The sequence below is a fragment of the Mercenaria mercenaria genome, chromosome 1, assembly GCF_021730395.1.
Source record: "Mercenaria mercenaria strain notata chromosome 1, MADL_Memer_1, whole genome shotgun sequence".
In the NCBI taxonomy this organism is placed as follows: Eukaryota; Metazoa; Mollusca; class Bivalvia; order Venerida; family Veneridae; genus Mercenaria; species Mercenaria mercenaria.
This window is the reverse complement of record NC_069361.1, coordinates 58402498-58429349: the sequence shown is the minus strand read 5'-3', so window position 1 is coordinate 58429349 and position 26852 is coordinate 58402498. Positions and strand designations below refer to the sequence as shown.

Below are 26852 nucleotides of genomic sequence, written 5' to 3'. Positions count from 1 at the left end.
TGGCATTACTGACGAAAGTCCAACTAGAAAAACACATAGTATGGTGAAATTGACACAAGAGCAATGCGATCAAGCTGTCGGAATGGTGCTAGCTGGGACACATTTACGGCACGTGTGTTACTGTTTTTACAATTTCAATAAAATTTTGATGTTATTTGTAACTGTTAATTTGATGGTTATTTCCATTTGTAACCTTATTTATCCCCCCACCAAAGGTGAAGGGGATATTAGAAATGCTCTCCGTCCATGCGTCCGTCCGTCCGTCCGCAACGATATTTGTCCGGAGCATAACTCCAAAAGTACTTGAGGGATTTTCTTCAAACTTCATACACTGATAGAACACATTGGGAGGAAGTGCAGTGTGCAAGAACAATAACTCTACCTTGCCTATTTTTAGCTCACCTGAGCAATGCTCAGGTGAGTTTTTCTGATCGCTCGATGTCCGGCGTCTGTCGTCCGTCGTCTGTCGTCTGTCGTCCGTCGTCTGTCAACATTTAGCTTGTGTATGCAATAGAGGCTGTATTTTTCAATTAATCTTCATGAATATTGGTCAGAATGATAACCTTGATGAAATCTAGGCCGAGTTCGAAAATGGGTCATCTCGGGTCAAAAACTAGGTCACTAGGTCAAATCAAAGAAAAACCTTGTGTATGCGATAGAGGCTGTATTTTTCATTTAATCTTCATGAATATTGGTCAGAATGATAACTTTGATGAAATCTAGGCCGAGTTCGAAAATGGGTCATCTCGGGTCAAAAACTAGGTCACTAGGTCAAATCAAAGAAAAACCTTGTGTATGCGATAGAGGCGGTATTTTTCAATTAATCTTCATTAATATTGGTCAGAATGATAACCTTGATGAAATCTAAGCCGAGTTCGAAAATGGGTCGTCTCGGGTCAAAAACTAGGTCACTAGATCAAATCAAAGAAAAACCTTGTGTATGCGATAGAGGCTGTATTTTTCAATTCTTCCTCATGAGTATTGGTCAGAATGATAACCTTGATGAAATCTAGGCCGAGTTCGAAAATGGGTCATCTTGGGTCAAAAACTAGGTCACTAGGTCAAATCAAAGAAAAACCTTGTGTATGCGATAGAAGCTGTATTTTTCAATTGATCTTCATGAATTTAGGTCAGAATGATTGCCTTGATGAAATCTAGGCCGAGTTCGTAAATGGGTCATCTCGGATCAAAAACTAGGTCACTAGGTCAAATCAAAGAAAAACCTTGTGTATGCGATAGAGGCTGTATTTTTCAATTGATCTTCATGAATTTTGGTCAGAATGATTGCCTTGATGAAATCTAGGCCGAGTTCGAAAATGGGTCATCTCGGGTCAAAAACTAGGTCACTAGGTCAAATCAAAGAAAAACCTTGTGTATGCGATAGAGGCGGTATTTTTCAATTGATCTTCATGAATTTTGGTCAGAATGATTACCTTGAAGAAATCTAAGCCGAGTTCGAAAATGGGTCATCTGGGGTCAAAAACTAGGTCACTAGGTCATATCACGTAAAAACTTTGTGTATGCGATAGAGGCTGTATTTTTCAATTGATCTTCATGAATTTTGGTCAGAATGATTACCTTGATGAAAGTTAGACCAAGTTTTAAAATGGGTCATCTCGGATCAAAAACTAGGTCACTAGGTCAAATCAAAGAAAAACCTTGTGTATGCAATAGAGGCGGTATTTTTCAACTGATCTTCATGAAATTTAGCCAGAATGATAACCTTGATAAAATCTAGGCAGAGTTCGAAAATGGGTCATCTGGGATCAAAAACTAGGTCACTAGGTCAAATCGAAGAAAAACATTGTGTATGCAATAGAGGATGTATTTTTCAATTGATCTTCATGAAATTTGGTCAGAGTGATTGCCTTGATGAAATCTAGGTCGATTTTGAATATGGGTTATCTGAGGTCAAAAATTAGGTCACTAGGCCAAATTAAAGAAAAATCTTGTGTATGCGATAGAGACTGTTTTTTTCAATTGATTTTTATGAAATTTGGTCAGGTTGATTGCCTTAATGAAATCTAGGTCGAATTTGAATATGGGTCATCTGAGGTCAAAAACTAGGTCACTTGGTCAAATCAAAGAAAAAACATCTGTTTGTGATAGAGGCTGTATTTTTCAGTTGATCTTCATGAATTTTGGTCAGAATGATTGCCTAGATAAAATCTAGGTCGAGTTTGAACATGGGTCATCTAGGGTCAAAAACTAGGTCATATCTAAGAAAATGCTTGTTTTATCGCAAGAGACCAATTTTTTGGTCCAATCTTAATGAAAATTGGTCAGAATATTTGTTTCCATGAAATCACTAGGTCAAACATGTTTTACACTGTTATGGAGTGTTTCTTAGGTGAGCGACCTAGGGCCATCTTGGCCCTCTTGTTTGAGTTATTCCCCTTTATCTTATTTTCTTAAAAAAAATTGTCCGGAGCATAACTCCAAAAGTACTGGAGGGATTTTCTTCAAACTTCATACACTGATAGAACACATTGGGAGGAAGTGCAGTGTGCAAGAACAATAACTCTACCTTGCCTATTTTTTTAGTTATTCCCCTTTATCATATTTTCTTAAAACATTTTGTCCGGAGCATAACCCCAAAAGTACTGGAGGGATTTTCTTCAAACTTCATACACTGATAGAACACATTGGGAGGAAGTGCAGTGTGCAAGAACAATAACTTTACCTTGCCTATTTTTTTAGTTATTCCCGTTTATCATATTTTCTTAAAGAACTTTGTCCGGAGCATATCTTCTTCATGCATGGAGGGATTTTGATATATCTTGGCACAAATGTTTACCACCACGATGCGGAGTGTCATACGCAAGAACTAGGTCCCTAGGTCTAAGGTCAAGGTCACACTTAGAGGTCAAAGGATACAAGAATAAAAACCTTGTCCGGAGCATTTCTTCTTCATGCATTGAGGGATTTTGATATAACTTGGCACAAATGTTTACCACCACGAGACGGAGTGTCATGCGCAAGATCCAGGTCACTAGGCCTAAGGTCAAGGTCACACTTAGAGGCCAAAGGTCAGATACAAGAATGACTTTGTCCGAAGCATTTCTTCTTCATGCATGGAGGGATTTTGATGTAACTTGGCACAATTATACACCATCATGAGACGAAGTGTCATGCGCAGTTCCCTTCTTTAGAATTACTTCCCTTTGTTGTTACTTTAAATAGCTTTTATTGTAACTTTTTCATTACTAGTCGTAGGGAAAAATCGAGACCACTTTTCTGTAGTACAACAAACATGCTAAATCCAATTTTGAGGTGTATTTTGACCAGTCTCTTCCTGATGAAGATTTTTGTGTGGACTTGCAATTTTTTTTTTTTTTTTTTTTTTTTTATAAAGATTAACTTCCCTTAGTTGTTACTATAAATAACTTATATTGTAACATTTTTATAATTGACCCTAGGGAAAAAACAAGACCACTTTTCTGTGGTACAGCATAGATGTTACTCTCCAGTTTTAGGTGTATTTTATTAATTTTATTATATATAAGGTATCTCTACCTAGTAAGGAGTTTTTTTGTGGACTTTAAAAAACAAAAGACTTACAATGATTACTAAACAACCACAAAATTAACATTCCATTTGCAAAAACAGCTGCTAGAGTAAAGAAATTTGCTTTGACGGGCATATATTGTGACATTCTGGCACTCTTGTTCCCTGTTAGCTTTCCATTCCTTCTTTTTACAGTAGCCATATAGAAAAACATCATAGTTATACTCTTCATGAAAATTAATAAAATTTAGCAGTAAACCACCTCACTACTGACTTATTCTTTCTTCCACATCTTAAAACCCCTGATGCGGACCACATCCTTCAATTATGATATGCCCAGTGGGGGGATTAGCCATGTCTGACATGGCTCTTGTTACTGTTTACAAGAACCTTCACTCGTTGGTTATATACAGGGCTTCGGAAATTTGCCGGTTTGTCGGTTTTGGACCGATTTTTGACTTTTCAGACCGATTCGTGAAGTGAAAAAACGAAAAAAAATCGGTCCCGTGAAAATGGAGGAAAGTATAAATTTCGATCTGATATCTCAATACACGACCACCTGCCAAGCAGGAAATTGTTGGTCGCACAATCAGATAATCAATAAACGTGTCAATCGGTCTGATTGTCACTTTGATAATCGGTCTGTAATTAGCACATGACGCAATCAGCGCTCGCGCGGCACATCCTTTAATGTTCGCAGACAGCCGACTGCAATGTATTAAACATTTTTGACTGGTTTCCAAATGTTCCTGACTGGATCCAAATCATTTCGACGGGGATCCACTTCTTTTATTTAGAATCCGACGGATGGTTTATTTCAAAAGGTTATGTCTGATCACGGGTAAAAAAACAAATGGTCACTGCATTTAATCAAAGAGCTATAATTGTACACTACAGGTCTTTGATTTAAAGAGACATCACACGGAAAACCGATAAAAATATTTTTATGCCCCCGAAGGGAGGCATATAGTTTTTGAACCGTCTGTCCGTCTGTCAGTCTGTCGGTCTGTCAGTCTGTCCGCAATTTTCGTGTCCGGTCCATATCTTTGTCATCGATGGATGGATTTTCAAATAACTTGGCATGAATGTGTACCACAGTAAGACGACGTGTCGCGCGCAAGACCCAGGTCCGTAGCTCAAAGGTCAAGGTCACACTTAGACATTAAAGGATAGTGCATTGATGGGCGTGTCCGGTCCATATCTTTGTCATCGATGGATGGATTTTCAAATAACTTGGCATGAATGTGTACCACAGTAAGACGACGTGTCGCACGCAAGACCCAGGTCCGTAGCTCAAAGGTCAAGGTCACACTTAGACATTAAAGGATAGTGCATTGATGGGCGTGTCCGGTCCATATCTTTGTCATCAATGGATGGATTTTCAAATAACTTGGCATGAATGTGTACCACAGTAAGATGACGTGTCGCACGCAAGACCCAGGTCAGTAGCTCAAAGGTCAAGGTCACACTTAGACATTAAAGGATAGTGCATTGATGGGCGTGTCCGGTCCATATCTTTGTCAACCATGGATGGATTTTCAAATAACTTGGCATGAATGTGTACCACAGTAAGACGACATGTCGCGCGCAAGACCCAGGTCCGTAGCTCAAAGGTCAAGGTCACACTTAAACGTTAAAGGTCATTTTTCATGATAGTGCATTGATGGGCGTGTCCGGTCCATATCTTTGTCATTCATACATGGATTTTAAAATAACTACGCATGAATGTGTGGCACAGTAAGACGACGTGTCGCGCGCAAGACCCAGCTCCGTAGGTCAAAGGTCCTAAACTCTAACATCGGCCATAACTACTCATTCAAAGTGCCATCGGGGGCATATGTCATCCTATGGAGACAGCTCTTGTTTATAATTACTTAATTTGAAAAAAATACATGATTCATTTGTTGGGGCTCCAGTTGAAACAAGTGCAGAAAATCGTCTTTGAAACCAGACTGTACAAAAAAACAAAAAGAAAAAAAAATGGACCGGCAAATATGGATGATTAAAGAAAACCGGAGTGGCGCTGTTTATCAAATTGGTCTTTTATAAAAAACCGTTTCAAAATGAAATTTTGTTTACATCAGAAGAGAACAAATAACTTTATAAAATGTAGTTGCCTATTGAAGTACAATGTAAGTGAAATGAAATATCTGTGGCCAACCCGCGTGACCTTTTGTTAACTATACATGTGGGAAATTCGATCTCAGCGTTTACATAACGTACACATTCGGTCCGCGGCAGAGTATTCTTAAAATACTGAGGCTGTATAGCAGAGAATATGTGTCGTGTAATTCACTTTGACGCATTGTATTTTATAGAATTCCGTCAAAGAATGAGGAAACATCACAAAGTATATGCCGTGAATACGGTACCGAAGTCACGTGCGTTGGCTTTTAGACTAGTTGCGTACACGGTGTCAATGCTGGCAATATTATCCTTGCAGGAAAAACATCAAAATTTAAACAAAGTAACGATCACGCATAACACTGAATAACTGTCTTCATTGTATGGTAACTCGCGGTGACCGGTAACTCAGGTTTAATGCATGCCATGCTTATTTCTTTACTCTATCTCGTTTTACAAAATATGTAATATTGGGAATGCGGTGGGTGGGGTAGCGCCGATGTCAGGATTTTCGTTTCGGACTGATTGAGTTATCAAAATTTCCGGAGCCCTGGTTATCTACCATCCGCGCTCTTTTTTCGAAATTTAACCAAATTACAATTCCTTGAAATGACCGATTTTTAATTTTGTTGTATAATTCCGTCAGCCCAGGCGCGTTGCACTTGTGTTAATTTAACGATGATATATGTTTTTCTAGTAGGACTTTCGTTAGTAATGCCAAAAGTGTTCATTAACATGTGCATATTGGTGCACATGCCATGCACGTGCAAAATATGCTAAATTGGCCAAAACACCTAAAGCGGTCACTTTGGCGGTGAGTCGGTCAAAAATATATCAATAATTAGCTGCAGTACCTATTTAAATGTCGGTATGTGAAATTTCGTGTAAATGCATTATTAACAAAATAGTAATACAATAAAAACTGACCAATTACGAATTTTGTTGAGTGTAGACTTGTATAGGGAAAAACTTTAAAAATCTTCTTGTCATAACCTACAACATTCAAATTTGGACCTTATGTATAGTTTTGAGTGGCTAGATGAACCAGGTATTTTTGACATAAGTTGACCTTGATCTTGACCTAATAACCTACTTTCACATTTCTGTAGCTACAGCCTTCAAAATTTGGACCACATGCATAGGTTTGTGTACAGAAAAAAACTGTGACCTTGACACTGCCCTAGTGACCTACTTTCACATTGAAGGTACAGGCTTCAAATTTGGACCACATGCTTAGTTTTGTGTTACGAAATGAAATTTGACCTTGATTTTGACCTAGTGACCTACTTTCACAATCCTTAAGCTACAGGTTAAAGGTCTGTAATTCAAATCCTTCTTTGTTTCATATAAAAAACAACAACTTCAGGTCGTCTTTACGTATCTTTAGAGAACATCACTTTTTCCTACACCTATTTTTCATGAAAGTTCTATCACAAATTAATGAAAAAATGAAATGAAAATAGGGGGTTATGTAGTTCCTAGTGAAATGCCAGTCAGTTGTGGTCTGCTACCCTAAAAATGGCGCATATTTACTCTCGTCCGCGCAATAAACACCTACTTCCGGTTTCGATCTGCAAAACTCGCCATGTGGGGTGTATGAACATGAAAATCGTCTCATTTTATGCAGAATGTATTCTAGTAGTGAAAAACGGTGATTAAAGCACTCGTTCTACACGAATTTGCGCAAAAAATGGGAAAATTAGGATCTATTTATTATGGACTTCTTTCGACTACACCACGGAAGCACATTTTCGACCGAATTACTGACCTTATACCTGTAAGAAATGTTTCTTATCAAATTTCACACCATTTTCATCTCTATTTTCAAGAAAGATGTCATACCAAACATATTGCCAAGTTTCATTGTGAAATTTCGAGATTTTAGAGAAATATAGACATTTAACAGAAGCCACCCCCTACCCATTTACTGGGCTAAATTTTGGCCCTATGGTCCTTTTGTTGTATAGTTTGGTAAATGTTTCACTTGTCTGCATTATTTTTCACTGGGATTCTAAAATATCATTCATTCCGTCATGAATAAGACCCAGAAGGATGCATTTTGTGCTTTTTCTGACATTCTGGAGACAAAATATTGGCTTTTTAATCCCAGAAATCGCTGCTGAAATAGGCGCATCTACTCAAAATATGGTCAAAATTCAAAAATTTTCAAATTTCATTATTATTTTGCATTGGAAACACCATTTTATATCATATACAACCGATTTATGACTATTAAGACTAATTGCGGTGTGTTTCGAGAAAAGTCTTATTTCAGCTCTTATAGGTTAAAGGTCAGTAATTCAAATCCTTCTTTGTTTCATATAAAAAACGACAACTTCAGGTCGTCTTTACGTATCTTCAGAGAACATCACTTTTTCCTACACCTATTTTTCATGAAAGTTCTATCACAAATTAACGAAAAAATGAAAGAAAATAGGGGTTATGTAGTTCCTAGTGAATGCCAGTCAGTTGTGGTCTGCTACCCTAAAAATGGCGCATATTAAATGCCAGTCAGTTGTGGTCTGCTACCCTAAAAATGGCGCATATTTACTCTCGTCCGCGCAATAAACACATACTTCTGGTTTCGATCTGCAAAACTCGCCATGTGGGGTGTATGAACATGAAAATCGTCTCATTTTATGCAGAATGTATTCTAGTAGTGAAAAACGGTGATTAAAGCACTCGTTCTACACGAATTTGCGCAAAAAATGGGAAAATTAGGATCTATTTATTATGGACTTCTTTCGACTACACCACGGAAGCACATTTTCGATCGAATTACTGACCTTATACCTTAAAGCCTTCAAATTTGGACCACATGCATAGTTTTGTGTATGGAAATGAACTTTGACCTTGAGATTGACCTAGTGACCTACTTTCACATTTCTCAAGCTAGAGTCTTCAAATTTGGAACACTTGTATAGTTTTGTGTTCTGAATTGAAATTTGACCTTGATTTTTACCTAGTAACTACTTTCACATTTCTCAAGCTACAGCCTTCAAGTTTGAAGCACATGCATAGTATCGTGTACAGAAATGAAATTCAACCTTGAAATTGATCTAGTGACCTGCTATCACATTTCTCAAGCTACAGCTTCAAATTTGGACCACATGCCTGGACCACATGCACAGTTTTGTGTACCAAAATGAACTTTGACCTTGATTTTGACCTTGACCTAGTCTTGAAATTTGGAATATTCAAAAATGGCTTAATGGTGGGCGCCAAGATCACACTGTGATCACTTGTTGAAAGTACAGGCTTCAGATTTGAACCACATGCATAGTTTTGTGTTCCAAATTGAAATTTGACCTTGATTTTTACCTAGTAACTACTTTCACATTTCTTAAGCTACCGCCTTCAGATTTGAAGCACATGCATAGTTTTTGTGTACCGAAATGATCTTTGACCTTGAAATTGATCTAGTGACCAACTTCCACATTTCTCAAACTACAGCTTTCAAATTTGGACCACATGCACAGTTTTGTGTACCGAAATGAACTTTGACCTTGATTTTGAGCTAGTCTTGAAATTTGGAACATTAAAAAATGGCTCAATGGTGGGCGCCAAGATCACGCTGTGACCTCTTGTTGAAATAAGGACTTGTTACAGAAAGTAAAAAATAAACTCGCCCTCTGTCTTTGTTTACATTTCTTGTGTAGTTCCTATTATTAGCGCCACCTCAGAAGTATTACTGGCTCTTTTTACAACTCACCTCCATAAAGAGTGGGAGTCAGCGTTTACAGCCCGTGAGCTACCTCTGTGTATGTCATGAACCGTTTGCATATGCGGAGCAAGACAGTGTTAAAAATATAAAAAGCCTATTTTTCGGCTCCTCATTTGTTAGTTGTTTGACACTAGTCCCTATGTTGAATACATAAAGATCGGCTCCACAATTCTTAATTCATCCTGACATAAGCATACTGTATAGAATCATAGAACAGAACTTCTGGAGATAGGTGGAACTTATGAATATTCTAGGAACTACTGAATATTTTACCATGGAACTTCTTGAATATTATATCTGAGTGTAAGATTTGTGACTAAACACTGTTTTTGCCGCTTTGCTAGAAATATAGGTACAGTGTCATCACTATTTGTCCAAACCCAACCGGTCCTGGGCAGGAGTGCTGATTGAACACTATTGTGATCATGCTTTGTCCATCGTGCTTGCATGCATCTGTCATCAACAATTTCTTTAAACAACATCTCCTATTAAACAACTTCTTATCAAGACTTTGTCGGTAGCATAATTGTAAGGTACTTTCTAAATTTTATTTAAATTGGGGGCTTGGCCCTTTTTAGGGGCTGCTAGAACTAAAACTAGGAGGAAAAAAACTTGAAATGAGTTCTTCTTATGAACTGTTTTATGGATCTTCAAACTTTGTAACATCAAGGTCCTCGCCCAAACTTGTTCAGTTGGGGGAGCTTGACCTCCAGAGCTAAAATAGAAATAGCTTTAAATTCCTTCTTTTCATGAACTGCTTGATAGATCTTCATCAGACTTGACATGTATCATCACATGTATCATCATTGTAAGGTCATTTCCCAAATTTGTTCAAATAGGGACGATTGAGCCATTTAGGAGCCACTAGAGTTAAATATGGAAATATCTTTAAAACCACTTTTCCATATGAACTGCTTGGGATATTTATAAAACTTTGTCTGTAGCATCAAATTGAGGTCCTCTCCTAATCTTGTTTAAATGGGGACACTTGGCCCCTTTTTAGGGGCCACTAGAGCTAAAAATAGAAATGCGTATATGTCAAGTTCTGTAGACAATTTTCCAGGAGATTTCAGTGGAAAATCCAGGAGTTTTGATGAAAATCCAGGAGATTTTATCGACCAGCATTAATTAGGAAATTTTTGGTCGAATATAAAACTGTATAACAGATTAGATCTAAATCATTTTCCTTTCGGACTTGATTAACTGATTTGGGCAATGTTTTAAGGGGCTTAAGTTGCATTTTAAACATTTTAACCCTTATCATTTTTATTCCAATGTAAATGAGATGTGAAACCAAAATTTGTAGTCCTGTTTGGCGCCATATAACCTATACTGTGTTGGTGTGCCATAAAACCCAAATAAATAAATAAATAAATTTAACCCTTATCATGCTGGATACGATTGATTCTGCCTTTGCCACCAGTGTAGATCATCCATGCAGTCTGATCATGATCTGTACTGTTAGCCATTCAGTCAGTATCCTTTTGGTAAGCACCCCTTTTTAACAGTTGATGGTACTGTCCAAAATGAAAGATGGACAAGTTCATTATAGAAATTCAGCAGGGTAAACAAAAAAGATTTAAATTTATTTAATTATTATCATTTGAGCAGAGGAATTGGATGAAGTTTGCTGGCGAATCTCTTTTGCAGGTCTTTTTGACCTAGATTTTTAGCACATGAGCAGTAGCTAACATAGATTGGAAATACATCTATTTCACCATTTTAAATTTATATTGAAAAGTGCTTTTTACTCATAAAAATAAAATACAAAATCATAGCTGTTAAAAAAAATGTTTAAACCTATCTCAAGATGTTTTCTGACTTAAATATGCCATCAGTGGTAATTATTGCCATCACTCCAATAAAGGTCGGCTCATTCAAATGGATCCCTAAATATCTTTTCCAACTAATATCTCCTGTCTTTATAAGTTTATCATGTAAACTCCCCAATTAACACAATCTAAAAATAGCATAATACCACCTGTTTGCAGAATGTCATCATTGCAGTGACCTTCTTTTATCAACAGGGTGATAAAGTACATAAGGCACAGTGTGTAATTAGGGATTTAGTTTAATACAGGAAACCATTAGCTTGGAATTTTGGATCTCTGGGAGAAATAATTGATATCTGTATGTCCTGGAGATGGACCAAAAATCTGTGAGTCTCCCGGATGATCCGGGAAACTTGACATGTATGGAAATACATTGAAATGATTTTTTTTCTAATGAACTGCTTGGTAGATCTTCATTAAACTTGATATTTAGCATTATTATAGGGTCTGTTTCCAAATTTCTTTTAATAGGGGCATCAAGCTTTGTCTTAGCAACATAAGGTTCTCCAACAGTTTTTATACACCCGTTTGAAAAACGGGACATATTATGGGAACGCCCCTGGCGGGCGGGCGGGCAGGTGGCGTCCTCAGACTTTGTCCAGAGCATATCTTCTTCATGCCTGGAGGGATTTAGATGAAACTTGGCACAGTTGTTCACCATCATGAGACGGAGTGTAGTGCGCAAGAACCAGGTCCCTAGGTCTAGAGATAGAACCTAACATTTTCATTGATAGAAATACATTAAATAAAGTCTAGAAATTGATTTCCAAGTCCTTGAAATTAACAAAAATGATTTCACAAATATGCAATGTATGATAGTTTTGCTAATATCAATAACAGAAATTTTAATATTTAATTCAAAGTTGTGATCCGCAAAGAATGTCAACTCTTGCCTTGGGCTAGTTCTTTAAAGCAGAGCTATTTATTAGTTTACTTCCCTTGCAATTACACAATAGAGTAGAAAACGAAAACGGTTTAAGACACAATATTATACATTTTTGCACAACAAAATCGTTTAGGATTTATTAATATATGTTTGATTTACCCCTGAACCACTGGTTCCTATGATTTTGTCAACTTACTTATGGTAAAAATTAACTTTTAACAAACCGATGATAAAATGAAATACCAGTAAGTATTTTATAGTGCAGATAATACAGTTTTGCTTGTATCAAAATGTCACAATAGAAGCACTTTTGTAATACAGAACACCTGGTAGGATTAGTAAAGGTGCAATTATATTGATCTCTTTTTCCTATGCCTACTAGGTCTAATGTCAAGGTCACACTTTGAGGTCAAAGGTCAAATTCAAGAATGACTGTCCGGAGGATATCTTCTTCATGCATGGAGGGATTTTGATGAAACTTGGCACAGTTGTTCACCATCATGAGACGGAGTGTCTTGTGCAAGAACCAGGTCCCTTGGTCTAAGGTCAAGGTCACACTTAGAGATCAAAGGTCAAATTCAAGAATGACTTTGTCCGGAGCATATCTTTTTCATGCTTGGAGGGATTTTGATTTAACTTGGCACAATTGTTCATCATCATGAGGCGGAATGTCATGCGCAAGAACCAGGTCTAAGGTCAAGGTCACTCTTAAGAGGTCAAAGGATACAAGAATGAAAACTTTGTCCGGAGCATTTCTTCTTCATGCATGAAGAGATTTTGATATAACTTGGCACAAATGTTCACCACCACGAGATGGAGTGTCTTGCGCAAGAACCAGGTCCCTAGGTCTAAGGTCAAGGTCACACTTAGAGGCCAAAGGTCAGATACAAGAATGACTTTGTCCGAAGCATTTCTTCTTCATGCATAGAGGGATTTTGATGTAACTTGGGACAATTGTACACCATCAGAAGACAAAGTGTCATGTGCAGGTCCCTTCTTTAGAATTACTTCCCTTTGTTGTTACTGTAAATAGCTTGTATTGTAACTTTTTCATTACTAGTCGTAGGGAAAAATCAAAACCACTTTTCTGTAGTACAACATGCATGTTACATCCAATTCTGAGGTGTATTTTGAAGTATCACTACCTGATTAGGATTTTTGTGTGGACTTAAAAAAGGAAATCTTAAAAAATCTTCTTCTCAAAAATCAGAAGCCCTAGAGCTTAGATATTTGACTTGTAGCATTGCCTAGTGGACCTCACTTGATTTTACATACCGTATTTTCCCGTATTAACGCCCCCGGGGGCGTTACATTTTCGAAAGAGGGGGCGTTTATTTGAGGTAAAAAAATAAAAAATGAATTTTTTTACAAAACTTAAAAACATCGTTCAAACTAGTGTAAAGTGTTTCTGTGTTGTTTAATCCCCCCAAAACATAATTATTTGGCATCCAATTTAATGCAGTGTGTCTTTTATGCATTTAAATAAGGTACCTCGTGTATTCCTGGCTTTTTGACACGCTCGCGACACTACACATTACGTCATGACCCAAACAGCTGTGTACTCCGATAACAGTTTCCTTAGTACATGCGGGTAGCTAATAGCGCAATATACTATGTCAATGGTTTGACACGCTGCTGTGCCTGCTTTTGAATTAAAAGCTCTTAAAACTGCCGAAGAAAAGGGTATATCGTAAACACATTGCTGCAAGTTTGTTTAAAGTCGGCAGGAAGCATGTGCGCGAGTGGTGTAAAAACAAATCAAAAATGTATTTACCGTTTAATTTTCTGTTTGATGATTGGATATGTACCGTACTTAGTATTAACGTTTTGGACTTACCGTACATGGACTGTTTAAAAGTGTGTTTAATTTTTAATACATTGGACTTTAGTACTGTAAATTACTTATTATATGGACTTCTAAAAATGAGGTAGGTGATTTTTTCCCCGTTCTTGTTGACTTTTTTCCCCTCCAAAATGGGTTGGGGGCGTTAATTAGAGGGGGGGCCTTAATTCGGGAAAATACGGTAGTAAAATCTTCAAAAATAATCTAAAAATAAACCAGAAGGCCTAGAGCTTAGATATTTCACATGTAGCATTGTCTAGTGGACCTCTACAAAATTTGTTCAAATCATGACCCCTGGGGTCAAAATTGACTCCACCCCAGGGGTCACTTTACTTTACATAGGTAAATATTAAAAAATCTTCTTCTCAAAAACCAGAAGCCCTAGAGCTTAGATATTTGACATGTAGCATTGATTAGTGGACCTCTACTAAAATTGTTCAAATCATAACCCTGGGGTCAAAATTGACCCCGCCCTAGGTGTCACTTGATTTTACATAGGAAAATTTTCTAAAAATAAACTATAAGGCCTAGAGCTTAGATATTTTACATGTAGCATTGCCTATTGGACCTCTACAACATTTGTTCAAATAATGACCTCCTGGGTCAAAATTGACCCCGCCCCAGGGGTCACATGATTTGACATAGGCAAATCTTCAAAAGATTTCTAAAAATAAACCAGAAAGCCTAGAGCTTAGATATTTTATTTGTAGCATTGCCTATTGGACCTCTACAAAATTTGTTCAAATCATATCCCCCGGGGTCAAAATTGACCCCGCCCTAGGGGTCACTTGATTTTTCATAGGAAAATCTTTAAAAAAAATTCTAAAAATAAACCAGAAGGCCTAGATCTTAGGTATGTGACATGTAGCATTGCCTAGTGGACCTCTACAAAAAAATTTCAAATCTTGATTGTACATCGGAAAATCTTCCAAAAAATTTCTAAAAATCTTCTGTTTGACATTTGAAACATGTAGGTCATATTACTTAGGTGAGAGATCCAGGGTCATCATGACCCTCTTGTTTTATAATTGACCGTACCACTTTTCTGTGGTACAACATAGATGCTACTTTCAAATTTTAGGTGTATTTTAAGGTATCTCTACCTGGTAAGGAGTTTTTATGTGGATTTAGAAAAACAAAAATATTACAATAATTACTACCCCAAAATTAAAATTCCATTTGCAAATACAGGTGCTAGTGTAAAGAAATTTGCTGTGACGGGCATATATTGTGACATTCTAGCACTCTTGTCTGTTTTCAAATGAGGGCACTTGGCCCCTTTTATTGGCCTAGGAGCCAAAAATAGATTTACATTTAAATGACTTGTTCTCATGAACTGCATGAAGGATATTCATTAAACTTGGTCTGAATCATCATTGTAAGATATTCTCCAAAATTTGCTCAAAATGGTTTTAGGAGCCGCTAGAGCTAAAAATAGAAATACCTTTAAACAACTTATCATTGACTGTTTGATGGATCTTCATCAAACTTGGTCTGTAGCATTATTGTAAGGTCCCATTCCAAACTTGTTTAAATGGGGCACCAGCACCCTTTTAGGTAGTCCAGCTTGTGACATAATTATCACTTTCTTTTCATTTCAGTCTGACAAAACGTCCAACTCGGCCATGTTTAAAAACAGGCGTTAATCATTAGTGATTAACATCTAAACATAAATTCTAAGCTTCACAGTATAAAAAAAATGAAAGAAATATTTTAATTTGCTGTAGGTAATACATTTATCTTGTGAACAGACATGTTATTTGTCATGTTCTGCATAAAACCCAAAGAAAAACAGCTATCAAATATACAGCATTTAGCACAGTTTGAAATCGTGCTCGATTTGTTCACCAAACTTTATTTTGGGTGTTCATGGAGGAACAAGCACATGAGAATAGATATGAATAGATCTCTTCCCAGATCTGTTTTGCTTTCAAATGTTGTAATTTAACTTTAGATACTTGTAACTATATAAATAATATTGTTCTCATACACTTAGAATTAGCTTGAGATGTTGTGCTCCCCATTATCTGCTATCCGGTACAGCACATGACCGTGAATGAAGTGCGCCAACAGTGACGTAATAAAGCTGTGACGTCACCAACGGCGAAAAACAAATCGATAATATAGGTCAGTGGGTGACTTTCTTTGGGTACTGCGAAGTGCTCATGACATGACTTATCACATATTACACAAAAACAAGCGCAAGAATAAATTTTGGTATTCAGAAATATTTTTCTTTTTGCCATTAAATCTTCATTATGGTAGCAATCATGTCTGAAAAATTATGTTGGGGGAAGTAACTAGAGTCACAGATTAAGAGACCTTTGAAAACATCCTCAGCCTGCTGCAACTGTCTCAGTGGATTTTTTACACCCAATTTAAAAGACCTAAGAAGTATATAGTGCTGAACTGTTAGTCATCTGTCATACTAATATATTGTAATCAACCGCTACTGCCCCTGGAAGTTTTGACATCAGGAGCAGATTATGGCCTTCTTCCAAAGTTGCACACTGTCAAGTCTGTTTAATCTCTCTGAAACTCAGGTGAGTTATCTAGGGCAATGATAGCCCTCTTGTTTGTTATATTTATAAGGTTATGTGTTCTTCAAGATTTTTGAAATGAATGATGCCTTGAAAGAATTGCTAAATAACTACATGTAAACATTAGACAGGTAACTATTGTCTCGAGTTCAAGCTTGATCATCTCTTCAGGATCTAAATTGTTTAAACCGTGACTTGTCGAGAGTTATTATGGTAGACTGGAACAAAGATGCTTACAAACTCAATGCAGAAAATGGCTTCAACATCAATAAATGGACTGGGGACATGAATGATACAGCTCTTGGTGAACTTGCAGAGTTTCTTAGAGGTATTTCATTGCTTTTGTCTTAAACATTGTACTTTTCATCTGTTTTAAGTTTGCTTGCACTGTGCTGCAGTAGGTTCAAACTTCACAATAGATGTAGAATCTTTCATATAAAGAAGGCAGCCGTATGGCTTATCGAAGATTATGGTTCTACTTGGTTTCCTGTCTCTGCTTGAAATATTGCTCATAGGGGATCTGAGGTCTCCTTCCACTATGAAAATGTTGCCATTTGACCTAAAGTATTGTGTCAGGGAATCTTAAAAATCGACAGAACAAACACTATTCTATGTCATTCAATATTTGTTATCAGATTCTCAGACACAGTTTAGATCAAGACTATTTTGCTATAGGAAATTAAGGAACATTATTGTACTGTTTAGATAATTAACTGTTACTGTTTTACCTGGTTTATGTTGAAGTTTACTGGTATTACGAGTCAGTCACCATACAACTATTGTGCATGTAATTATGTCTCCTCCCCCCACCTCCTCTTATTGATTTTGCCCTGTCTGTCCGTACATCACACTTCATTTCTGATCAATAACTGGAGAACCATTTGACCTAGAACCTTCAAACTTTATAGGATGGCAGGGCTTATGGAGGAGACGACCCCTATTGTTTTTGGGAGTCACTCCGTCAAAGGTCAAGATCACAGGGGCCTGAACATGGAAAACCATTTCCGATCAATAACTTGAAAACCACTTGACCCAGAATGTTGAAACTTCATAGGATGATTGATCGTGCAGAGTAGATGACCCCTGTTGATTTTGGGGTCACTCTAGTAAAGGTCAAGGTCACAGGGGCCTGAACGGAAAACCATTTCTGATCAATAACTTGAGAACCACTTGACCCAGAATGTAAAAACTTCATAGGATGATTGGACATGCAGAGTAGATGACCCCTATTATTTTTGGGGTCTCCCCATCAAAGGTCAAGGTCATAGGGGCCTGAACATGGAAAATCATTTCTGATCAATAACTTGAGAATCACTTGACCCAGAATGTTGAAACTTCATGGGATGATTGGTCATGCAGAGTAGATGACCCCTATTGATCTTGGGGTCACTTAAATATAGGTCAAGGTCACGGGCCTGAAAATGGAAAACTATTTCTAATCAATAGTAAGTAAGTAATTAAGTAGACTTTATTTAATGGGGCTACACATTCGGTTTTCCAATCTTCCATGTGGGCCTCAATAACTTGAGAACTACTTGACCCAGAATGTTGAAACTTCATATGATGATTGGACATGCAGAAAAGATGACCCCTATTGATTTTGGAATCACGCTATTAAAGTCAAGGTCACAGGGGCCTGAACATGGAAAAACAATTCCTGTCAGTATCTTGAGAACCACTTGACCCAGAATGTTGAAACTTCATAGGATAATTGGACATGTAGAGTAGATGACCCCTATTGATTTTGGGGTAACTATTAAAGGTCAAGGTCGCAGCAAACAACATGGAAATCCATTTCTGGTCAGTAACTTGAGAACCACTTGACCTTGAATGTTGAAACTTCATAGGGTGATAAGACTTACAGAGTAGATGACCCCTATTGTTTTTGGGGTTATGCTATAAGAGGTCAAGTTCGCAATGAACAGAACATGGAAATCCATTTCCAGTCAATAAATTGAGAACCATTTGACCTAGAACCTTCAAATTTATAGGGTGATAGGAGTTACAAAGTAGATGACCACTATTGTTTTTGGGGTCACACCGTCAAAATTAAAGGTCACAGGGCAGGGGGCTGAACATAGAGAACTCTTTTCAATCAATAATTTGAGAACCACTAAACCCAGAATGTTGAAACTATATAAGGTGATTAGACATGTAGAGTAGATGACCCCTACTGATTTTGGGGTCACTCAATCAAAGGTCAAGGTCACAGGGGCCTGAACATGGAAAACAGTTTCCAATTCATAACTTGAGAACCACCAAGCCCAGAATGTTGAAACTTTGTGGAATGATTGGACATGCCAAGAAGATGATTTCTGTTGCAGCCAACCATCAGTGTCTCTTTGACTTTTGCTCCTGTCCCCTATTGACTTCCTGCCTATATGACTATGCATTGGGGGAGACATGTGCTTTTCTACAAAAGCATCTTCTAGTTACATTCTGTACTTAAATCACTCATCCTCTTCATGCTGGTTACTTACTATTTTGAGTTTTTAGCAATGCAGGAATTAAGCTTTAATTTGCCAGTTAACCCCCTCGATAGCCTAATGGTAGAGCAACCACTTCGAGTGCGGTAGTTTGTGGATTCGATCTCTGGCCGCATCATACCAAAGATGTAAAAAATGGTACTAGTAGCGTATATTGCCCGCTTGGCGGAGCTCTTGTTTTTTTACTGCAAATGAAATGATTTCATGATATGCAGGCCTGGTTAACTTGGTAGGTAAAATAAAAATTATTCAAGAGTTGAGAGTTTAATCCCATGACCACTAAGCAAAATGCTGTCTGTGAAAACAGATGAATTAACAGCAATTAGTGTTGTGCATCTACCACCATTGATTCATCTAGAGAAGTTACTTGTTGAGATTAAGTTTGTACTGGTAAAAATTCTAGAACACTGGTTAGGCTGTGTAACTGTCATTGTTAACTAGAATAGCATTGAAGAATTGTAGTAAACTTGTATGAAACAGACAGATATGCATAACTGAAATAGATGTTGATATAAAATGATATACAGTGAAACACCGCTCGCTCGAGCATCGATGACTCGAGCACCCGGGCTCGCTTGAGCAATTCATGTGGTCCCGGCCGATTTCCTTCTATTTTCTATGTGAAATTACCATGGCTGGGCCGAGCATCGATAACTCGATCGCTCGAGCATGACACCTGGTCCCTGTGTATTAATTTACTCTTTGTTGCTTATGGCAAACTCGAGCAGAGGTATCAAAATTTTTCACACCTTCGGCGGTCAGAATGTATCGGTTAATTTAAAATTTTCGCACGTCGTGAGAATTGCATGGTCTATTCCCCGACTATCTTAAATGTTTGTTTGTCGGTATATTTGATCTGATAATGAGATTAATTATTGATGAAAGGTGGAAGAAAAATTTTATTGATCAAAATTGTTATTAATTATTATTTTTTTCTGTGGGATCGAGAAGACAATTATGAGATCTTAATATTTTAATCAACAGTTGTTTGCATGCAAATAAAGGAAATAAGATAGCTTTTTCATAAAATTGAGACGATAATTATGAATCTTAATTTGGAGAAGAAAATTGCGAATTCGATTACACAGTATTTCAAATAAAAAACAAGAGGACCATGATGGTCCTGAATCGCTCACCTCTCCCACATGACCCAGTTTTGAGTATGACGTCGTTTTTCTATTATTTGACATAGTGACCTAGTTTTTGAGCTCATGTGACCCAGTTTTGAACTTGACCTAGATATTATCAAGATAAAAATTCTGACCAATTTTCATGCAGATCCATTGAAAAATATGGTCTCTAGAGAGGTCACAAGGTTTTTCTATTATCTGACCTATTGACCTAGTTTTCGAAGGTACGTGAAACTGTTTTGAACTTTACCTAGATATCATCAAGGTGAACATTCTCACTAATTTTCATGAAGATCTCATGAAAAATATGGCCTCAAGAGAGGTCACAAGGTTTTTCTATTTTTATACCTTCTGGCCTAGTTTTTGATGGCACGTGACCCAGTTTCGAAACTGACCTAGATATCATCAAGATGAACACTCAGATCAATTTTCATGAAGATCCATTGAAAAATATGGCCTCTAGAGAGGTCAAAAAAATTTAATAATTTTAGACCTACTGACCTAGTTTTTGACCGCAGTTGACCCAGTTTCAAACTTGACCTAGATATCATCAAGATGAACATTCTGACCAACTTTCATACAGATCCCATGAAAAGTATGGCCTCTAGAGAGGTCACAAGGTTTTTTTATTATTTGACCTACTGACCTAGTTTTTTAAGGCACATGACCCAGTTTCAAACTTGACCTAGATATCATCAAGGTGAACATTCTGACCAATTTTTATGGAGATCCATTGACAAGTATGGCCTCTAGAGAGGTCACAAGGTTTTTCTATTTTTAGACCTACTGACCTAGTTTTTGATGGCACGTGACCCAGTTTCGAACTTGACCTAGATATCATCAAGATGAACATTCAGACCAATTTCATACAGATCCCATGAAAAATATGGCCTTAGAGAGGTCACAAGGTTTTTCTATTATTTGACCTACTGACCTAGTTTTTGATGGCACGTGACCCAGTTTCGAACTTGACTAGATATCATCAAGATGAACATTCTGACCAATTTTCATAAGATCCATGAAAATATGGCCTCTAGAGAGGTCACAAGTTTTCTATTATTTAGACCTACTGACCTAGTTTTGAACGCACTGACCCGTTTGAACTTGACCTAGATATCATCAAGATGAACATTCGACCAATTTTCATGACAGATCATGAAAATATGGCCTTTAGAGAGGTCACAAGTTTTTCTATTTTTAGACCTACTGACCTAGTTTTTGATGGCACGTGACCCAGTTTCGAACTTGACCTAGATATCATCAAGATGAACATTCTGACCAATTTTCATACAGATCCATGAAATATGGCCTCTAGAGAGGTCACAAGGTTTTTCTATTATTTGACCTACTGACCTAGTTTTTGAGCACGTACCCATTTGACTTGACCTAGATATCTCAAGATGAACATTCTGACCAATTCATAAGATCTCATGAATATAGGCTTAGAGGGTCAACAAGTTTCTGACGCAGTTTTTGATCGCCAGACAGTCAACTGCCGATTCATCAAGAACTTGCACTTATACAGACCATGACAAAATATGCTTAGGAGTCACAAGGTTTTTTATATTGACACTGACTATTTTGGAGTGACCTTTAACTAGATCCATCAAGATATTCTGAATTTATGAAGTACTTTGTATATGGCTCTAGAGGTCACAAGGTTTTCTATTTTAGACCTACTGACCTAGTTTTATCGACCCTTGACTTGACCAGAATCATCAAGATAAACATTCTGACCAATTTCATGAAGATCTTGTGAAATATATGGCCTTAGAGAGGTCACAAGGTTTTTCTATTTTTAGACCTACTGACCTAGTTTTGACTGCACGTGACCCAGTTTTCGAACTTGACCTAGATATCATCAAGATGAACATTCTGACCAACTTTCATTAAGATCCCATGAAAAATGTGACCTGTAGAGTGGTCACAAGCAAAAGTTTACGGACGCACGCACGGACGGACGACAGACGACGCACACCGCGCGATCACAAAAGCTCACCTTGTCACTTTGTGACAGGTGAGCTAAAAATTTCTTAGCTGTTTCTTTACATGTGCCATTTACAATCTAAACTTCAATTTTCTTCGTATGTTGGTCAATGTTTGGGTGGCTCGAAACCATGGATAACTCGAGCATTTTGCTCATCCCCTTGCGACCTCGAGCGAGCGGTGTTTCACTGTACTGCAAAAGAAATGTACCCATTTGATATTTTGGTTTTGAAGAAGAAAGAAAATTACGAATTATAATCTGTTGGGCTGCAGTCTGCTTGTTATCCTCTTGTTGTTGTAACAAGATAAAAGTATGATCCTTCTCTGTTTTTGCTTCAGCTATAGCAGTAAGTAAGGTGGATGACGTTAGACCGGTACTCAAATACTACAGTCAGTTTGATAATCCTATGGAGAAATTCCATGAAAATCAGAGAAAGCTTAAGGTATGTTTGTGGTGGCTGAAAACTGTATAGTGTTCATGTAACAGATTTTGGTTTGCTTTGAAAATTTTCTTGAATACCAGTGTTAGTATAACAGCAGCTTGTTCTGAGATGATGTTATCAGCTCAAATGGATTTTGCCAGGTGAGATGACAATAGGAAAGCACGTGTGATCCAGCCTGGCAAAATCAGCTCAAGCTAAATACAATATCTCTTTAAAGCCACTGTTAAAATGACCCCTTATCATATACCTCTACCTTCTTTGCAAAAGATGACTTAATGCTCCTCTGAAACAAACAAAAATGAAATGTACTTGCACAGGAATGCAGTCTTGTAAGCCTGTCAGCAATGTGAGATGGTAGTGTTCCAGAGCCTTATTTTTTAAAGAAAAACTGTCAAAAGGATACAAACTATGAACATATTTGAAACTTTAAACATTCTCAGTTTTATGAACATTAACAGTTTTAAATAGAAGTGATTGGGCGTTTTGTTTGTGCTATTTAGAGAACTTGGCCAGGTCATTAGTATGAATTAATGAAAGTAGTAAGGCCACATGCATAATTCAAGATTCATAGTTCAAAATAGCATTGGTTTTCTGCTTTAAATGCAAGCCATATTTTGTACAGAGTTCATATAGGTATATAATAAAGCTTATTAGCTCACATTAGCACAAAGTGCTCAAGGGTGAGCTATTGTGGTCCTGCGTCCGGCAACATTTTCCTTTGAACAACATGTCTTAAACCAACAGGCCAGCTTTAATGAAACTTCACAGGGATGTTCCTTGGATGGTCTTTAATCAAAGCGCTGAAAGCACAGACAGGTTGAAATCTTTCAATGTGCTGTCTGAAGAAATACATGTTGTTCTGGTAAGAAGTGTGTATGTAGCCTTCAATTTCACAGGAGCTGGTATTAAAGGCATGAAGGTGGTTATTGGCCGGATATGCTACCGTGGTCTACTCGAATATAGTTGATATAAATATATAGTGCAGTTTTCCAGACTAGTAAAGGCCATTTTCATGTCAAATATCAGCTTTATTAATGTTGGATTGTATAGAAGAATGTCTGCCGATGTTTTTAAGCTTCGTTTTATACTTCAAAAAGTTAGCCGAAGCTCTTTGGTAAAATGAAAGTAACAGTATATATTTCTATTTATTGATTGAAAAGAGTTCTCTGTGTCTACCTATACAATATTAGTATTATGACGCTTCTTTTTTCTTACATAATATTATGTAATGTGTCATAATAAATATAAAAAAAACATTAGTCAATAAAAACACAATATGTTAAAAATTTTGACTTTCATAGCCAGATTTAGTATCAAAATGATTGTCTTGAAATCAGGATTATGTTTTTCATAATTTCAATATTCAATTTTGAACTTTGTTCCAAAGATCTTAAAACTCACAAAAATTCTTATATATTTTTCTTAAAATATTGTCTGGTATGTAAGGCAGCTTTTTAATCCTGAAATGTTGTTAATATCTTATGGCTTCCATTAGCACCTCTAATTCTGTCAAGGATGTTTGTCTTTAGAATAGGCTTTCAGCTTTGTGTAAGTTGATAAGTTATCGCCTTGTTAGGTATTAAGTTAAATTGGTGTAAATACCTTCAAACCAAGAAGTTCTCATATTCTGTGGCACCTCCCACTCTGTACCATGTGATTAAACCAGACCAATAATATTTAACTATTTGTTTCAATGAACCAATCATCTATGAAAATGATAAGTAACATTTTGATTGGTTATTTAGGTTTTTTTAAGTTTTAGTTCTGGAACTCTATTATTCAAGAGTTGATTCTGAACCTCCAGACAGTAAAAATGTGAAGAGTTTTATTCTAGACCTCCAGAGATTTTATATGTTAAAAGAGTTGATTCTGGACCTCCAGACAAACTAATTATTGGACATCCAGTGTGTGGAGAAAGTTCTTGTATTTGGAGGTTGTTTAAGTTTAATTGTGGGTCTCCATGTTTGTTGTTAAAATTGAATATTCAGGATATCCTGTGAACATTATTGGACAGTCTTTTAATAAACATCAAAAACACAATCTTGTTGGAACTGCATCCCACACTCTGACTCTCGTATTCTCAAAACTTTATAATATTAGCGTTTCCATTACGTGTATCAGTCACATGACCATGGCTTCACTCCCATAAGTAGTCATGTGCATCTCCTCAGATCTTTTTCTACACAAACAGCTAGGTTTAACATGTTTAACATTTAATAAAAAGGTACAATAATCCCCGAAATTGATCTAGAATCTGAGCAGACGATTTAATTAGAAAAATAGAGGGTAAGTCAAGGTCTGTGCACCCTGAACAATGAGAACAATGGAGGCTAGGTCAACGCAGCTTAAACAAAGGCACTGGTGATGGACTCGCTTAGGTATGACTTAATCAGTAGCAGACGATGTTTTCCAAACCATTTATTCAATAGTAACTACAAAATCATTGTGTACATAAATGCACTCCCGGTGTTTCCAAACTGCGCTTATCATTTAAGAAAGATAAAACAAAAGGGCCATTGTGGTCCTAATGCTCACCAGGGTATCAGACGCTATTCTCATGGTAATCAGATCTCCAACAGTTCAACTCCAGTATTGTTTATGTTTGCTATGTGTCAAGTTTTTTCTCTAACTGTAAGTTGAAGGAAATATCCAAGAATTGCTAAATTGTGGTGATAAATCAGTAATCAAAAGGACTATCAAGGGCAATTTGAAGGATATGAAAATAATACCGTAGAATCAGACGACTACAGGCAGTGCATATCCTACAGTACCGGAATGCACTTACTGCAACCACAACACCCAGAAAAGTTCTACTCCAAGATTTGCTCAACTCCCAAGACTGTCAATGTTAGCCAGGTTTCAAGTTTTTTTGTAAATTGCTAAATTGTGAGGCTTATTCGGTAAATTAAATGAGGATTATCAACTGTTCTAGCAGGGTTGGCATACAAGTGGGAAATATTCATATTTCCAAGGACTGTTCTAGAAAGATTCAGTTTTCAAAAGCTATACATGTATACCATCTAGGCTATACCTCTGCGTGTCGGTCTTTGGATTACAGTATGTTATAGCAGGCACGTAGTAATCATTTTCAGGGGAGGGGGCACACAGTTTGAAAATCAGCTGACCTACAACAAACCCAGTTCATGAAATGTTAAAAAACAGTTTTTTTTTGTTTTTTGGCTCACCTGTCACATAGTGACAAGGTGAGCTTTTGCGATCACCCTTCGTCCGTCATCAGTCCGTGCGTCCGTCCGTCCGTCCGTTAACAATTTCTCGTTATCACATCTCCTCAGAAACTACTGGGGGATTTTGACCAAACTTTGTCAGAATGATGTATTGGTATCCTAGTTGTGTCCCCCTGAAAATCAGACTGGTTTAACAATTAATGAGTGAGTTATGGCTCTTTGTTTATTTCTATAATTTACATAGATTTATACAGGGAAAAACTTTGAAAATCTTCTTGTCCAAAACCACAGAGCCTAGGGTTTTGATATTTGGTATGAAGTATCATCTAGTGGTCCTCTACCAAGATGATTCAAATTCTTTCCCTGGGGTCTAATATGGCCCCGCCCCGGGGGTCACATGGTTTATATAGACTTATTAAGGGAAAAATTTGAAAAACCTTTTATTCAAAACCACAGGGCCTAGGGCTTTGATATTTTGTATGTGACATCATCTAGTGGTCTTCTACTAAGATTGTTCAAATTATCCCCCTAGGGTCAAATATGGCCCCGCCCCGAGGGTCACATGGTTTACATAGACTTATATAGGGAAAAACTTTTAAAATCTTCTTGTCCAAACCACAAAGCCTAGGGCTTTGGCATTTGTAATGTAGCATCATCTAGTGGTTCTCTACCAAGTTTGTTCAAATTATCCCCCTAGGGTCAAATATGGCCCCGCCCTGGGGGTCACATGGTTCATATAGACTTATATAGGAAAAAGCTTTTAAATTCTTCTTGTCAATAACGTACAACATTCAAATTTGGACCACATGTATGGTTTTGAGTGGCAAGATGAACCTTGACACCAGTTGACCTTGATTTTGACCTAATGAACTACTTTCACATTTCTGTAGCTACAGCCTTCAAATTCGGATCACATGCTAAGTTTTGTGCACTGAAAAAAACTTTGACCTTGACATTGACCTAGTGACCTACTTTCACATTTTTGAAGGTATGGGCTTCAAATTTAGACCACATGCATAGTTTCGTGTTCCGAAATGAAATTTGACCTTGATTTTGACCTAGTGACCTACTTTCACATTTCTGTAGCTACAGCCTTCAAATTTGGACCACATGCATAGTTTTGTGTACTGAAACAAAATTTGACCTTTACATTGACCTAGTGACCT

The 26852-nt window shown here is 37.1% G+C and overlaps 1 protein-coding gene across 3 annotated transcripts in view; it reads left to right on the top strand.

Annotated features, from left to right (window-relative positions):
- Positions 1–26852, top strand: part of LOC123536435 (mitochondrial import inner membrane translocase subunit TIM50-C-like) — a 164039-nt gene that overhangs the window by 112793 nt on the left and 24394 nt on the right. For all 3 annotated transcript variants that reach the window (XM_045319631.2, XM_045319638.2, XM_053548913.1), the window contains 2 exons: positions 16628–16784; positions 22398–22501. In XM_045319631.2, coding sequence (XP_045175566.2) covers positions 16628–16784; positions 22398–22501 — 261 coding nt within the window. The remainder of the gene's footprint in view (positions 1–16627; positions 16785–22397; positions 22502–26852) is intronic.